Source organism: Hippichthys cyanospilos, chromosome 13, assembly GCF_059441005.1.
Source record: "Hippichthys cyanospilos isolate Australia breed blue-spotted pipefish chromosome 13, RoL_Hcya_1.0, whole genome shotgun sequence".
In the NCBI taxonomy this organism is placed as follows: domain Eukaryota; kingdom Metazoa; phylum Chordata; class Actinopteri; order Syngnathiformes; family Syngnathidae; genus Hippichthys; species Hippichthys cyanospilos.
In genome coordinates, this window is record NC_142381.1 from 4,983,538 (window position 1) to 4,999,197 (window position 15,660).

At 38.3% G+C, this 15,660-nt stretch overlaps 1 protein-coding gene across 1 annotated transcript in view; it reads right to left on the bottom strand.

Moving 5' to 3' along the window:
* tenm1 (teneurin transmembrane protein 1) overlaps positions 1-15,660 on the bottom strand; it is a 148,118-nt gene that overhangs the window by 88,070 nt on the left and 44,388 nt on the right. Inside the window, exons 4-5 of the mRNA XM_088431226.1 lie at positions 12,716-12,959; positions 6,918-7,156 (exon numbers count right to left, since the gene is read on the bottom strand). Coding sequence (XP_088287352.1) covers positions 6,918-7,156; positions 12,716-12,959 — 483 coding nt within the window. The remainder of the gene's footprint in view (positions 1-6,917; positions 7,157-12,715; positions 12,960-15,660) is intronic.

Here is a 15,660-nt window from a genome sequence, read left to right on the forward strand (position 1 = left end):
GCCACTCTGGAGGTGAGTGGCTTCGTCCAACTAAAATGTCATGCACACATTTTAAATCGTGCCTCTAAGCATGCCCGGAAGTTGCAGAGTGTGGCAAGGGTGTTGGGGAGAATAAGACGTATTGTAGCCTTCTTCTTTTTTTTTTTTTTCTTTTTCCCCACAGCACCGTTGCTAAACACCAACTTGAAGAGAAACAGGAGCTGTTGAAATGTACTAACTGAAAATGGACTTGCAGCTCAAGGTGCAGCTGTGCAATGGAGATAGTGAGAAGGTTTTTGGGACAACAGCCAGCAATCAAATAGCTTTTTTTTTTTTTTTTGTCAATGATTAAAATTTATTGTATTTCACCAGTTTTGTAACTTTCCAGTTTGCATGTCTTACAATTTGACCCCTCCCACTCTCTTTAAAATAATTTTCAACTCATTAAAACATGTATACATTTTAAACACATTAAAAACATCTGAGCACAAAAAAAAACTAACTGCAAACATGATATGAATAGGAAATACTGCATAACTGAAATGTGCCCTGCTTTCCCACATGCAAGGTCATTGCAGTAAGTATACTATCAAAACCCATTAAAAAAATGTAACAGAGAACAATATAGATTTTAAATGACAGGTAAAGAACATATATAACAGCCCACAGTGACACTTTATTTTGCTGCTGTGATTACTATATATTATATTGTTGTCACATTTAATGAATGCGCTCAGTAGATTAATTGCTTCGAGATTTTGAGCCATCCTGGTGTGAGTGTTATGTCCACACCTTCAATCACACACTTCATCGAGACCTCCAAGAAACAACCAGAAATATCCCTTGAGGTTGAAGTAATATATGCATGCATGCATGCATGCACACTGTCCATATTTATATATTCATGTTTGACAGACACTTACAAATGACAATTGGTCTCCTTCATCCTCCCACACATTTGAGTGTGTGTTATTTTAGCAAGGGTAACTCCAAGCAAATTTTTATTCTCTTTATTTTAATTCTTCTTGATCCTGCTACAATTCCTTTAACCTCCTCACCAAGTGGTCTATGGCAAAAATATTTGATCGGTCACCGCAGAATTGGAGGATATTTTGGCTTCGCTACATATTTATCATTCATCCATCCATTTTCTATAATAATAGGCAATCAACTTGCGTGATTCGTTTGGTTAGTTCACTTAGAGATCAATGGTACAATTTTTATTACATGATTTAATGAATAAATAAATTTGCTCTGATCACAGGTTGCAAATATGCGCTGTAACTTTCCTCTCAGGACTTCCTCTCATTAATTGATGAAACATGTGTTTAATTAATGACACTTTTAATTAATCAATGAAATAGTTAATTATTTGATGGTTGATTGTCTTTGTGTCCCCTGTGATTGGCTGGCAACCACTTCAGGGTCTCCCCTCCTTATTTCCCAAAGACCCTGGGGTGGAAGTACTTTTTCTTTTTTGTATGATACTAACAAAACAATTCCAATAAAGTATGGATAAATAATAATAAGCAATTTCTTGGTTCTTAAAAAAAAAGGAGATTGTCTTTACAAACGCGTTTGAATTCACAGAGACACACACAACAAGCATCACAATATTTTGCATTTTAGTTGAAGTAGTTAACTCAAAGCAACTGGTGGGGCATTTATCATTTAATGTAATCAACAAGAGCGTTGACTCGCAACTGCCCACTCAACACAACAACGTTCATAACACAATGCAAACGACATATGTTGCATTGTACAGATTGTTTGATTACAGCAAGCTGTTGTGTAACTAATTTATCTATAATTCTCTCTGTTTCTCTAAATAACATCATAGCCTCTAGTCCTATTTGATTCACTGTAATATATAATAGCAAATTCCTCAATTGTGAAATCAGTTGTGAAATTAATTTATACACAACATAACCTAATTAGCTCTTCTGACACAAAAGGGCGTGAAGGTTTTAAAGAAGCAGAACTCAAATGAGGCTGAAACAATAAAATGAGTGACTGGTGGTGGTGTCATCACATCTATCCTTCAAGATTATAGATGCAATCTGAACCTGTCCTCTAGCTCTCCTTAAATGCCCCATCATAATGCCCGCTCCTCATATCTGATGGTCGTGCTGTGCTTAATAACAAGTTAGGTCTGCAGGATGGAGGTGCACTGGGAAATGAACAAATTAACAAAGCAATTCACAGTCTCTGCAGCACCGTGGGGGTCTGCGAGGAGAAACAAAGGGTAGTAAAGAAAGAGGGGAATACTGTGTCACCTAGTCATAACGGAGCAGGAGCAGCAATCATTTAAAAATGGTAATATCCGCATTCACACATTGCCCTATTTACTGTCTAATTGGACACCTTCATCAGAGACATCATATTGTAACTTAGTTGTTTGCTGTGTTATTTTTCCCCACATTAATTGTTGCCAAGTTGCATATTATCAATTCACGCAGGATGTTCCTATGACTCATATGAGGTTAGTGATAAAAACTTTTTTTAGTTTTTTTTTTTTTTTAACTTGTGTCTCATCTATTATCTAAATGATAAGATTTTCCATAAAAGGAACTGTTGACATTTGGTTCGCACATCCACTTCAAATGTCTCAGGTTGAGGATTTAAAGGGACAATGTTTATGATTTTTTTTCATTAAAAATGACTACATTAAATGGTTATAAATCTTTTCAACCAACAGTATGTTTTCAATATAATGGTAGGTCTAGTTATCACTAAATTATGTTACATGGGGAGTGGCACTCCTCCGGAGGCTGCCATGTTTCTTATAGCGACGGACAATGGTAAATGCAGTACCTCCTAATGCAGGTGACATCAAGTCATTGACAGGGCCATTCCTTGTCCCGCCATGTGATATGCCAGATCGTTGTTGACATTGCTAAAATGGACTTTTCTGATGAAAGTCAAGAAGAAATGGGCCAACATGGATATTTATTTGAGCCAGAAAAGGCCAACAATTCAGAATCCGGCAATAAAAATGGCAAGACTTGTCAGACGGAGAAAACGCCGCGTTGCATTGGAGAGACGATGCAGGGCGGAGATGGAAGCTGCTGCCTTGATCAGTTGCCAAACAGTGCTTTTGTTGCCATCAACACCAACTTACAGTGGATAAAATCCAAGAAAAAAAGACTAAAATGCTTAACTATAAAGGCTGATTTACCCGCATATGTTGCCCACAAACATCACTGGTATGATCAACAAGTGCATAGATTTTTGACGACACAGAAGATGTTTCTTTCTTGTTGAAATGTAATCCAGGCATTGCTCAGCTATTTTACTGTTCAAAGATAGATTTTCTCTGCTTAACCACAGTTCCAGCCAAACTTGTATCAAATTAAATCAATAGCCACTTTCACAAAATACCTAAGTTAACAAAATTAAAAAAAAAAAACACCATTAATTACCCCTGAGCTGATTAAGATGATCACGTAGAAAGTTATCAGAGGGAAAACTAGGAAAACTTCAAAATAAAAGCTTTCCACGATCGTCATTAAAATGCATTTTGAAGCATTGACAGGTCTTCTCGCAGAATTTGGTGACGTTTGGATGTTTCACCATGTCGTTTGAGGTTCCAGCCAACATATTCTCCCCGTGTATTCATTGCGCTTCTGGCCCACAATACTTAAAAAAAATAACACACAACAAAATAACAGATTTACTCCCATCTCTGTGAGATACTGCCCTGTAAATGTATCTATCCTGCCCGAGTCATTTTAAACATGTTCAAAATCGCCTTGCACAATAGCCGTGCAGGTGTACAAACGTCAATAATGTTTGCCCCTGAATTGGATAGCGGCTTATTGGCCAGAGCCAATTTGGATCCTTGTCAAGCATGTTTTGATCTGAGCTCTGATCCGTGACTTCCACCGTGCCCATCCTTGTCACTTGGATCGTTCATGTAATATTTATATAATATGTGCCTTAAGTGGTTTTATTAATGGTCCAGAAAATAAACACCTTGCTGAAGATTGTGAAACGTTTCACAATACCAATTGTCCTAATTAGAGCTGCAGGAGCGCTGGAGCCAGTCAGTAGCACGGCACACACAGGACCGGTCACCAAATAGTTGCTAAGGGACATCCATTTCAGTATTAAAAAACTATTATTAGGATGTAGTTGTGCGTTTTGGTTATGTGATCATTTTGGCCGCTGACACGGACTATCCGTCACGTGTCCTTGCCATCCCGCCTCACCGTTTTCAGTAAAACTCGACGGTGTCCCATGGTATAATTTTGTAAGCTGTTTGTTAGCTGTGTTTTGTGATCTTGTATTCATTTTTGAGCAAAGCGCATGAACAATGTTGCGTGTGAAATCATATTCCATCTCAACTCATAAGCAGATATGCGCTGTGCGTGAATGACACTTTTTTCAGAAGTGCACCGTTATATGACAAAGTGATGCTTGTCTCTTGTTTGCCTGTATGGAAGAAAAAAAGAGGAAGTCATGATTCCCCTGGAGGATTTCCCTTTGCACTGTCAAGTTTAAATATTCAGTTTTGCTCCTTATTAGGCTATCCTAGGATATTTGCGGCTCCAACCGTAGTAACGTTGTTATGACAAATGTGCTATCTTTAACTCAATTAATTCAGAAAATAAATGTCAGTTTGTTGCAGTAAACCACTACAGTACACAACTGGAGAGTATCGCATTTCTTGCTATTATGGAGCAGTAGTTTTACTAAAGAATAAATCACCCTTAATCGCATAAAATCATCCATTCTTTCAACAATCTGAACTTAGAAGTGTAACATTATGTGCATTTTAAATTAGATTTACAAAGATATAAGGGTCAAATAGCATAATATTAATCATTTATTAATTGAATTGAATTTTAATTGTGAATTTCGATAATCTGAGAAAATGTACAAATAAAAAAGATAATGATCCTATAGGTGCTGCATGATATTCGTTTTTAGAATGGAAAAAGTCATTACTATATATTAAATGGCCTTATTAAAAATTCCATTGACACTAATTTACTTCCAAATGGAAGTACATATATTATGCCACTGTTTTGTACACATATGTCCAACCTCAGATATTCAATTTTCAGTCTAACAACTTTTACAACTCTAACAACTATTATTCAAGTAATATTCAACAATGTAAATTTTATTTTTGTCAATATTATCTTCTAGTAAATGATATTTTTTACCCAAATATCATAATCAGGTTTTTAATAGAAGACTGAGAATTGGGTAAGCATAAGACTATTGGTGATGTTTTTTTTTTTTCTCCGTCAAACTCTGTTCCGTCATTGAAACTGTATCGTTATATAATGAGAAATGATAACCATGTAATAGCCTGTATCTCAACCTCTCACACTTGACAAAGACATCGCCCATGACCACTGTAAGCTTGGATTTGAAAATATTTGATGTATAGACTAACATCATCTTTTCTCATGTCACATCCATCTAAATGGAGTTGCCATGGTAATAGCAACATGGAGATCAATCATTGCCAAGCAGGAGTGGAGCATGACACCAATTAAAAGGTTATGTTGTCTCATAGTCATCACTCACACTCCTCACTAATGCACTAATTACCAGGTCCGGGACATTAATGGGATAGCATGGTTCAGCCAGGGGATTAATCTGCATGGCTTTGCTACTTCAACGTACGAATGCGCGTGTGCCTATAGGTGATTAATGTGAACCCCCGCAACCAACCCTGACAGCCTGAGGATGACTTTGAGCGACACCGCATGAAGGGAATGAACCGGCCGTGCAGAGGTTTGGGATACCTGCACGTGGGACCGATGTATGAGATTGCGGCTGGTATCTTTGTTAGGACCGATTCATTTACTCGCTGATGGTAATATTCTGGTGTGAGGGTGACCTCACTCGGTTGCTGTAACGTCTTTTGTTACACTGTACAAAGTGGCTGAGGAGTAGGAAGTGGAAAGATGGATGGGAATTGTACATTATGAAACCAGGTGGCAAACATAAAAAGTGGATGTGAACTACTGAAAAACAGAAAAAAAAAGTTGTGAAAGCACCCTCTGACCTTTTCAGAATAGACCCATCACAGGAATAGATAAGTGAAAATATGCAGATGCACTTGGAAAGGTTAAGGTACACGCTTTAACTTGGATTAAAACTGGAACCATTGTAAATCGTAAAAGCATAGAAGGAGACGCTCAAAATGGTTTGTGGGTCTATGAGAGAGCGATCGAGACAAAGAGAGAGAGAACGAGAGAGAAAGTGTTAAGAGTGCATGTGAGGAACCATTTTACCACTGAATTTATGTGTCTATTCATCATCGAATAATTACCATTTTTGTGTGCTTTGGTCCAATGACTCAGATGCAATTCTGAATTTCCCACAGATTTGGAATACATTATTTTTTTGTGTTTGAATCCATTCTGCGCAGCTTATTGCTACAATGTCAGTTGTATAATTGCATTTTAGTAGTTTGCATTGATTATATTTCAAGTTTATTTTGTACTGAATTGGTTCCTTGGGCAGTTTGCCTGGAAATTATTTGCAAAAATATAAATAAAAATAAAACAAACACCACCAGCAAGATAACCCCTTTTTTCAAACCTACAACCAGGGGTAACATTATTTATTAATATGTGCACTGTGTTTCTGGTTTGGAATTCTTTTGGCAATAACATTTTTGTTCACAACAACCATCATCATCATCAACATGATCATCATCAGCATTTAAACATTTAGCGAAGAAAATCTTAAAAAAAATGTGTGTTTTGGTTTTAGTCTGGATAGAACAAAAATAAATAAATAAATAAAATGAAATAAAATAAAACTAAAATAAATAAAAATACATAATTTAAATAAAATCTGAATTTCTGTGGAATTTGCATTTTCAACAGACTGAAAAAAAAAATCCTTGGTAGAAATACACCGAAAAAATACTGCACAGTTATGTGGAAATTTCATGCGGAAGCATAACTCACCGATAACATATGTGAGCAGCAGAGCCAGGGTAAGAGTGAGAAGTGATGCAGATAGTGCTGTGCACTTCCAATTGCAGCAGCGATGGGGCTTGTTGAAAGTAAACAGTGGTCTGGTCACACTGCTGCGAGGCAGGGGCCTGGGCGGAGGCGAGTACACTGTCCCGGAGGTCAAGGGGTAACCTTGCCCCGCACCTGAAAGCAGGGCTGATGAGCCCGAGCCTTGCTTGAATAGGAAGTGTCTAAAACGGAAAAAAGATCATTACATATTAATAAAACATTAATTGTAGACGAATCCCCGCTGCTAAGATAAAGCTTTCCAAGGCAAGTATTATGTGTTCACACAATACATTAATTCAATTCTATATTTTTTTTTTTGAAGGTGGTGATTAAAAAAACGCATTCATTTAATTGACCTCTTGTCCTTGTTTTTATCTTGGATATAGATGAAGTTGTGGCATAAAGCTCTTAATTGCCTCAAAGGCATCTGTCCCTGACAGAGTTTTATCAGATCTACCTAGGCTGCTAATTAAAATAGCAGCGGGGGCTGAATATGTACATCCTACTAAACCCGTTTCCCTTGTGAAAAATGATACATGATACAAAAAAAAAAAAATACTCATGGAATAGACATAGGTTCGAGCTTACTAAAGACAGAAAATATATATATTTCTGTTTATCTATTGCAGTACAGATAATACACAGGTGCGCTGCATAATTAATATATTGTATAAGGACAGTGTATGGTACAGTGTATAAACATCATAATGGTATATTAACATCAAAATGTCATGTTTCCTATTTTGAATTTAAAATCTAGTATTTAGCAAGTCTGCCTCACAGTTCTAAGGTTCTGGCCTGGAAGCTTGGCTCTGGCCTTCAAGGTAGGTAGCTAGTTTTCTCTGAGTACGCCAATTTCCTCCAATATTAAAAAAATGTAGAGCTTAGATTAATTCAAGACCCTGAATTTCCTGCAAGTTTGAGTCTGAGTGTGAATGTGTCCTAAAAATGGCAGGTGACCAGTCCAGCTCACCTACAATGCTAATGAGATTGAGTGGAAAACAAACATGGCTGGATAGAGCTGAGAATATGATGTAGTTTATAAAATAAACAAATACATAAATACATAGACTAATAAATAACAAGGTATGCAACATTGGCTATAGTACAAATGAGACCTTGTTTATTCATATTGTTGGTTTGAAATCTATTATGTCAAACAAACAGGTTTACAATTGAATTCTGAACTGTTAGTTTTATGATTGTAGTTGATGTTTAAATGATCTACGATTATTTGGTTATTTGTTGATGAATAAAGTTGTTGCCTTTTGGCCTCCCCCATCACAGAAGCAGAGAAAAAGGAAGCTGCGATCCATAGAAAAAGAAGAAAATGAAGATAAGGATGTATCTTAGAAACATGATAAAAGGCAGATGATATATTCAGCCTGAAAAGATGACAAGGCCAGACGTGTGGGAGTATTTCAATAAAGACAGCTGATGGAAAATTAATCCAAGATAATTGCCTTCGCTACAGAAAATGCAAGAAAATGACGGTGACAACAGTTATATATGTAACTGCTATCAAAAATTCTACAACAATGATATCACTTTTGCCTTAAAAAAACACATCTACCTGTTTTTTTTCAGTTTTTTTTGTGGGTTTGAATTTTTTGTCATAATGCTGAAAAAAATAAAAGTGCACATTCAATGCAACAAGGCTAAAAATAGCTTGAAACAGTTTTTTTTTTTTTTTTTTTTTTTTTGCTTGTAACTTTTGAACAAATACAACAATCATTTAAGGACGTCCTTTACAATTGTCATATGAAATTTCCACACATTTTTGTTCAACCAAAGATCAGTCACTTACCATTCCTTTGTGGACTCATCAAAATGACATTTTAGGACTACGTTAGTTTGACATAGAGAAGCTTTTTTAATACATAACAGTGATTCAGACAGCAGATGAGGATAAAAAGTAAAAGAAAATGAAGTGCAATGAATCTTTTCACTGACTGTATTGTGTGGATAATGGAGGGAAGGATGGAGGCATACAAATGTGGAAAAGAGAGCTATCCAGTTTGAAAAATTGGCAGGTAAATAGGAAGTGCAAGCGGTGTTCTGTCCTTTAACAAAACTGAATCAAATTTGAATATGAACTAAGTATGTTATTCATGTGAATAGTATTCAAAAGGATGCAACACGGTTATTTTTTTAAGGAACTGTGTGCATTTTTTTTGCTCAAAAATATCCACATCGGGATTGCCCGAGGTTACTTCATGCGCTATTGACATTAATACTGGTTGGCGGTGTGTAATGCACAGCTTCGCCTGGCTGTGTTCTTTTCGAGCAGCAGAGGGTGTGAGGTCACAGGCTGCTGGTGGGTCTCCGAAGGGCCCTCAGTGGGCAGGTCATTAATGTCGAGCCAGACAGCAGAATGATTGCATTGAAGGACACCGGGCTGCAAAACAGGCAACGCTAATCCTTCATTTGCAAATCATATGTTGTCAAATTAGGCCTATTGTCAGGAATTCCACACCATAACACGGAATTATAACGTCACTCTGAAAATGAGTGGGTTTACTCGAATATGAAAACATACAAGTTCTCGTGTCACCATAATTAAGTTAAAAATAGAATAGAATTCCGCGATGAATAACAAAAGAAACACAGATAAGTATTTATTTATATAGATGAAATCAAAGCAGTTTGAATAGCCGAAGAACAGGCAATCATTTACAGTATGTTAGGTCAGTGCTATAAAGCTATCACAGAGTGATTTGTTTTTAAAACCTGTTTTCACGTAGAGTTATGTGAAGGATTATTGTTCTGTGGTGAATGTCTTTAACGATTGTAGTAGTTCTGACCCAGCCTCGTTTCCGGAATCCGCCGCAGGTTGGCGATGGAAATGAAGACCTCTCGGACTCAGGCATCTATAGTTTTATACTGCTGTTGTTAAAATCAGGCTCTAATGAGGTCAAGATGGCGAGCGCCCATGGCCCCATGTTTGCTTCTTAAAATGTGTCTCTTCCTAGCCTATTCAAATTATACATCTCAGTCCACCTCTGCCAATGTGGCACCTGGCCATTGGTTTAAATGTTAGGTGGGGTCAAGGGTCAATCCAGCCCAACACTCCAGGGCTGCCTATGGAAAGAGAAATATCTTTGTTCTCTCTTACTTGACTTGATAAGTTTCACTGACAAAACTACCACAATGCAAAATAAAAACAAAATTAATGAAAATGAAATCTCAATGGTCACATCTCAAAATACACGACAGTTCTCTTGTTGATTCTCTTAGTCTTTCTCTGTGTTTCTCATGCTCGGTTTGTCTAACTCCTGTGGCCCCATGGCGGTTTAATACAAGACAGACGACATCCATCCTTCACTGTCGTCCTCCCTTGCTCTGTTCATCCACCCATCCAGCTTGGGCTGAAGGCGGGGAGTCAGACGGGGGACACAGTGGCTGCACATGAAACTTCCGCACACCCGAAGGGTCAATGATAGTTCAAGTCTAAAAGCAGATAAACTTTGGGGGCATGCAGCCCGCAGAACACAAGCATACACAAAAATGATAACCAATGCAGGTGGGCTTTTCAATGTTTTTTTAAGAAACAGGTCGGATTCTCTTGTTTTTTTTGTTTTGTTTTGTTTCTTTCAAAGAAAGGATTTGCTACAAACAGAATACATCTGGCAATGTTGTGATTGTTAAATCACATGGACCTCAAATCTTCATGCGTGTTACTTTAAAATGTTTCCCGATCTTCTCAGTTCACTGCGTTTGATCATCTCAGACTTCTACTGGCGATGCTCAGGAAGCTGGAAATTCATATTGGGGAGCAAATTTCCCCTGAGACAGGAAGTAAATGAGAGTCCTCGCTCTTCGGGAGCTTGAAGCCTACTGCCCTACGGCTGTTCACAAGGTAGATTTGTGCAAATATAGTATAGAATATGGCTGTATCATGTTTTGGTGATAAGCTGGAGGAGAAAGGCAAGGGTTTCCGTCTACGTATTCCAGTCCTAACAAGAACGACAAGTCGTATCTGTGTGCCTACACTGGATGGCCCCTGCTGAATAATTGTATTTTTTTTTCAGCTGAAAAGGAAATCTATGCACACTTCAAAAAATCTTAATCTCTTCTGGCATATGATCAATATATTCCAATACAACTCAACAATCCATCAGATATGCATCAAAGAAAATGATGCTGGTACTGACAAGACTTGCAATTTCTTCCCATTTCCATCAAAGTAACATAATCCTTTAAAATTCTAATGGCATGCGCTCTCATGGCAAGTTTGATACTTGATAATCTTTTTATCTCAATTGCTAAAATGATCTGGATAGCATGATTAGCAGGGACGGAATGAGACACAGGTCCCACGAGAAGAGACGTCTCACGAGATTGAGGCGACGAGAACAAGAAAAGATTGAAAAAAAATAGCATAGAGTTATGGCGAGTATATTTTTTTTCAATGTTCACTCTTCTTTTTATTCAGCAGACTGCAAGTAAATTAACAATTTAGTGTGCAAACGTAAACATAAACAGTCACTTTGTTGCAGGCTCACTTTTCAGCTGCAGGTGAGCAATTTTAAAATATGCACGCAGCTTGTGTTAGCTGTGGTGCTTGGCATATGTTTTGTTTGTTTACAAACTGTCTTTATGCGAAATGCCAATAATTTACCATTCATTTATTCAACTGGAAAACCACAATATCGGCAAACGTGAATTGAAATTAGTAAGCAAGTAATAAGCGCATCCTGTATTTCTCCTATAGGGTGGCTTCTTCAAGTCGGTACATCGACACATACTGTAAGAGGAGCATAGTAACTATTGCACTGTCATCAGGCTGATGATTAATTTAAATTGGTTCTATTTTTTCCCCTTTTTTTAAAAACGAGATAAGATCTAATTATGGTCTTATGCATAACTTATTAAAACCACTTCTCCTGGCTCGACGACATGCCAATCTCATCTCCATAATACCAGAATTCCGCCGCCACGCTAAGGTCTCATTAAACATGCAAACATATTCTTTTGCACCTTTCTGCTTCTTCTCAAAATCAGCTTCACAAATGAGAATCTGCGGAATAATTCTCTGATCAATTATTTCTCGCGTCTGGGAAATACTTAATTCTGTTTGATGGGATGAAATTCAACTGGCTCCTCTCTGAGCATTAGACAGCACAGTGTGCTTGCAGGTGCAGCAACTGAAGGTGGAATTTCAATACGTTCCCAAAAAGAGGATTTGTGCCCGATGCCGGATTTTGTTTTTGTGACGTCTTAACTCATAATGGTCCCCTGGTGGATCCTCAGATGTGTGGTGAAAAAAATCCAGTGAAAAACCTGAGAGATTCACGATGGCTTTGATGGCGTGCAAAGACGTGTAATATTACCCGTGAGGCTTCTATGCTGCTCCACTTTTTTTTTTCCCGCACGCTCAAAACATCCAAATAAAGTTCTCGTCTTGTCCTTAATTGTTCTCCACAGAATTTATGAAGATTTGCCAATTCCTATTCAAACACTTATCTTTATTGTAATGATTCTCCTTTGTGGGAATGAATAAATGGCTTTAAGTGGGTGACACTAAAGTGAAGTATGATTTGCCTAGAAGGTTCACTTATTTTCATTGCAAAAAATAGATATTGTCTGATAACATTTTGGAAGAACCCCCCCCCCCCCCCCCCCCCCCCCCCCCCCCCCCCCCCCCCCCCCCCTCCATTTATTCATCCTGACACAGTGTATTTTTCATCTTCATTTCTGCTCAAATCAAAAGTTGCTTCTAATTTGAAGAATTTGCCTACCTGGTCTCTAAGGGAATGTTGCTGTTCAGCACCCAGCTGTCATGAAGCTGTGCCTGGTCCGTGCTTGAACTATTGTCCGCTCCCTGGATGCCCTGATTGGCCTGACATCTCGTCGGCATGGTCTTCCTCTGCAGGCTGACCTGGGTGTACGGTGACGGGCGTGCACAGGTGCAGGCGTGCGGCGGCGGCGGAGGTGGCGGTAATGGGCGAAATGTGAACTGACCACCCGGGCTGCTGGGTAACTCTGCAAAACAGGGGTAGGACAGACATGAACAAATTTTTTATCAGTGACAAATTCCGAAATATAAAATATGTAATAACTTGATTCATTTGACATGCATAAGCGTCGATATATTAACATTTTCCCTACAAATACTTGCTGTCTGCAGTCTTTTAAGAGGTCAAATCTGACTTCATTCTCACCCGCCAGGCTAAACTACCCAAATGATGTTTCTTATAAGATATGTACTTAGACAAAATGAGCTACCCAGCAATAACCCGCTCACGCTGGTAACCTCTAGGTCAAGTTAGAGCTCTTTCAATCCATCAGTTTACATTCTCTTATGCTATTTTTCTTGAAAATCCCTGCTGTCTCCTTTTCTTTTCAGGCTCTCACACTAATTACATATTTCGCCTAATTAAATGTTTTGTTTCTGGTGATTCTATGCTAGAATGCTACATATAGAACCAAAGTACATTGATTTTTTTTTTTTTTTTGTGGAAGCAGCTGTATAAATGTTTGCATTTATCCATGAATGTGCATCAACCATCCATAGACTTTTTTTTCAGTGTTAACGGGGACATCTCCTGCTGTACAATTGAATCCATGAACACAAAACACTGAACATTTTTTCCCTAAACTCCAACACCATGAAGGAACCTTGAAAATGAATGAAAGGTTTGTCAAATCACCTGGTACAGTTGAAGACACCTTAGACAGCATTGACCCCAAAACAGACAAAAATGTGAGCTCTGAATGTTGTGTTTTTCATACTGTAGTATAGTGATTCACTTCAAAACAGTTAGTTTAAAAATAACTCATTTGTGGGTCAAAACAGGACTGACTCAACATTCTGGTCTATTTGACGCAACTTTCTGGCTTGTTTTATACAAAACATCTCAATTTTTGAGGGAAAAAAAAAAGAAAAATCAGGAGCCGCTCCAAAAGGCTGCTAAGCACGTCGGCCGTGTTCACGTAAACAGTGGCGCAAACCTCACTTTCTAACGTCGCTGAGCTGTCTGAACTTTCATTGGACATCACACAGTTTGACCAAAGGGAATATTTTGTCATCTTTTAAAGATCGCCGATTATTGATCCGTCATCGAAGCTGATTTGTCTTTGATGCATTCAAGCCTCCAGTTTCTGCACTCTGACATAATGGAATGGTCTTTTCATTCGTTGTGACAAACCATTACTCATTTCACATATTTATTCCATGGCTCCACTGACACATGCAGTACAGTTTTGTAAACAGCCCTCCTCCATAATATTGCTTGTGGACATCTACAATGATGCACATTGCACACCCACACACAATTTAGTATTTTTAGCAATCATAACAGGTTTGAGTTGAATTATACCATATGCCAACTTGTAGTTTGCGGACCTATTTTTTCATGATCAGGTACTGTAACTTGACGTTTGGAATGTGGGGACAAGCTGAAATACGAGAGGAAACCCCCACAAGCACAAGGGAGACAATCAAACTGCCCACAGGAAGAGGCCGAAATCTGAACCCTGAATTTCAGAGGTGTGAAGCAGATGTTCTCACCAAGAAATCACAAGGATACCTCAGTAGCTCCAAGGTTATTTAAACCGAAATGATCCACCAATATTATTCATGCATATGTTTGCAAAGGACATGACTGAGATATACCAGAGTTGAATCGATTTACCACAATTTCAATTATTCCTTATGCAGAGGAAATGGAATTCCAAAGTAGTGCACTTGCCATGAAGGACCAGGGCAAAATTTAATCTTGGTGAGTACAGTGGCACACGGGTTGTGGGCCACCAGATGGTGTTTTAGAAGGCTTAGCAAAGGCAGCTTTGGGTCCTAGCTTCCATAGATCCAAGCACAAATGGTCTGAGTCACATTCATTATCCAATCTCAAGCATTGTGTTCAAACATATCCTTCCCTCTTTAAGGCCGCAAGACAAAGACACCAACCACAAGCTGTGCTGCTCCCGAGTAACCCGTATAAGTCAGTCAATGTAGGCCAGGGGGGGACACAACATTTCTTCAGATAGCCTGGAGTTCAGAAACATCAAGTCAACGCTGTGGGTAGCAGATAGAGGCTGAGGGAGGGGCTGTTAGCTTCAGAAAACATCCGTGACAGTGTGAAGCATCTTTTACCCTAAGGTTCTTCTGGGACTTAGCCTTCCAGAAGCGGGGCTTTGAAAAGTCGCTTATATCATATTTCCCAGCGATCATCAGCTTTTGGAATATAAGGAAGATATATGAAGGAAAGAATTTTATAATCTGGCAATTTAGTGAGAGGGACGGAGCTGGTAGGCAGGAGTTAGTTTGGAATATTAGGCGTGCATCACACTAGATGGACCTAAATTTATAATCAAACTTCATTTTTTAATAAAAAGGTATCATTTTAAATTAATTTCAGCCATTTATCCTGCTATCTATCTATCAATCTATCTATCTATCTGGCTAGCTAGTTATCTATCTATCCATCATCCATCCATCCATCCATCCATCATCCATCCATCCATCCATCCAAACTCCCTGCTCACACAATATTCCTTGGTCAGCGATAAGAAGTTAATTTCATAGCTTACAGGTGAGCATGTCAAAATCCCTAATCACCATACCTCTCTGTCTAACTAAGCAATCTGGAAAAAAAAAAAAAATCTGCATTAATGATGAACTAACAAAGTGAAAATCCCATCACCCACACCCCATAAGCTAAAAGGTTTAGAATGACCCTTT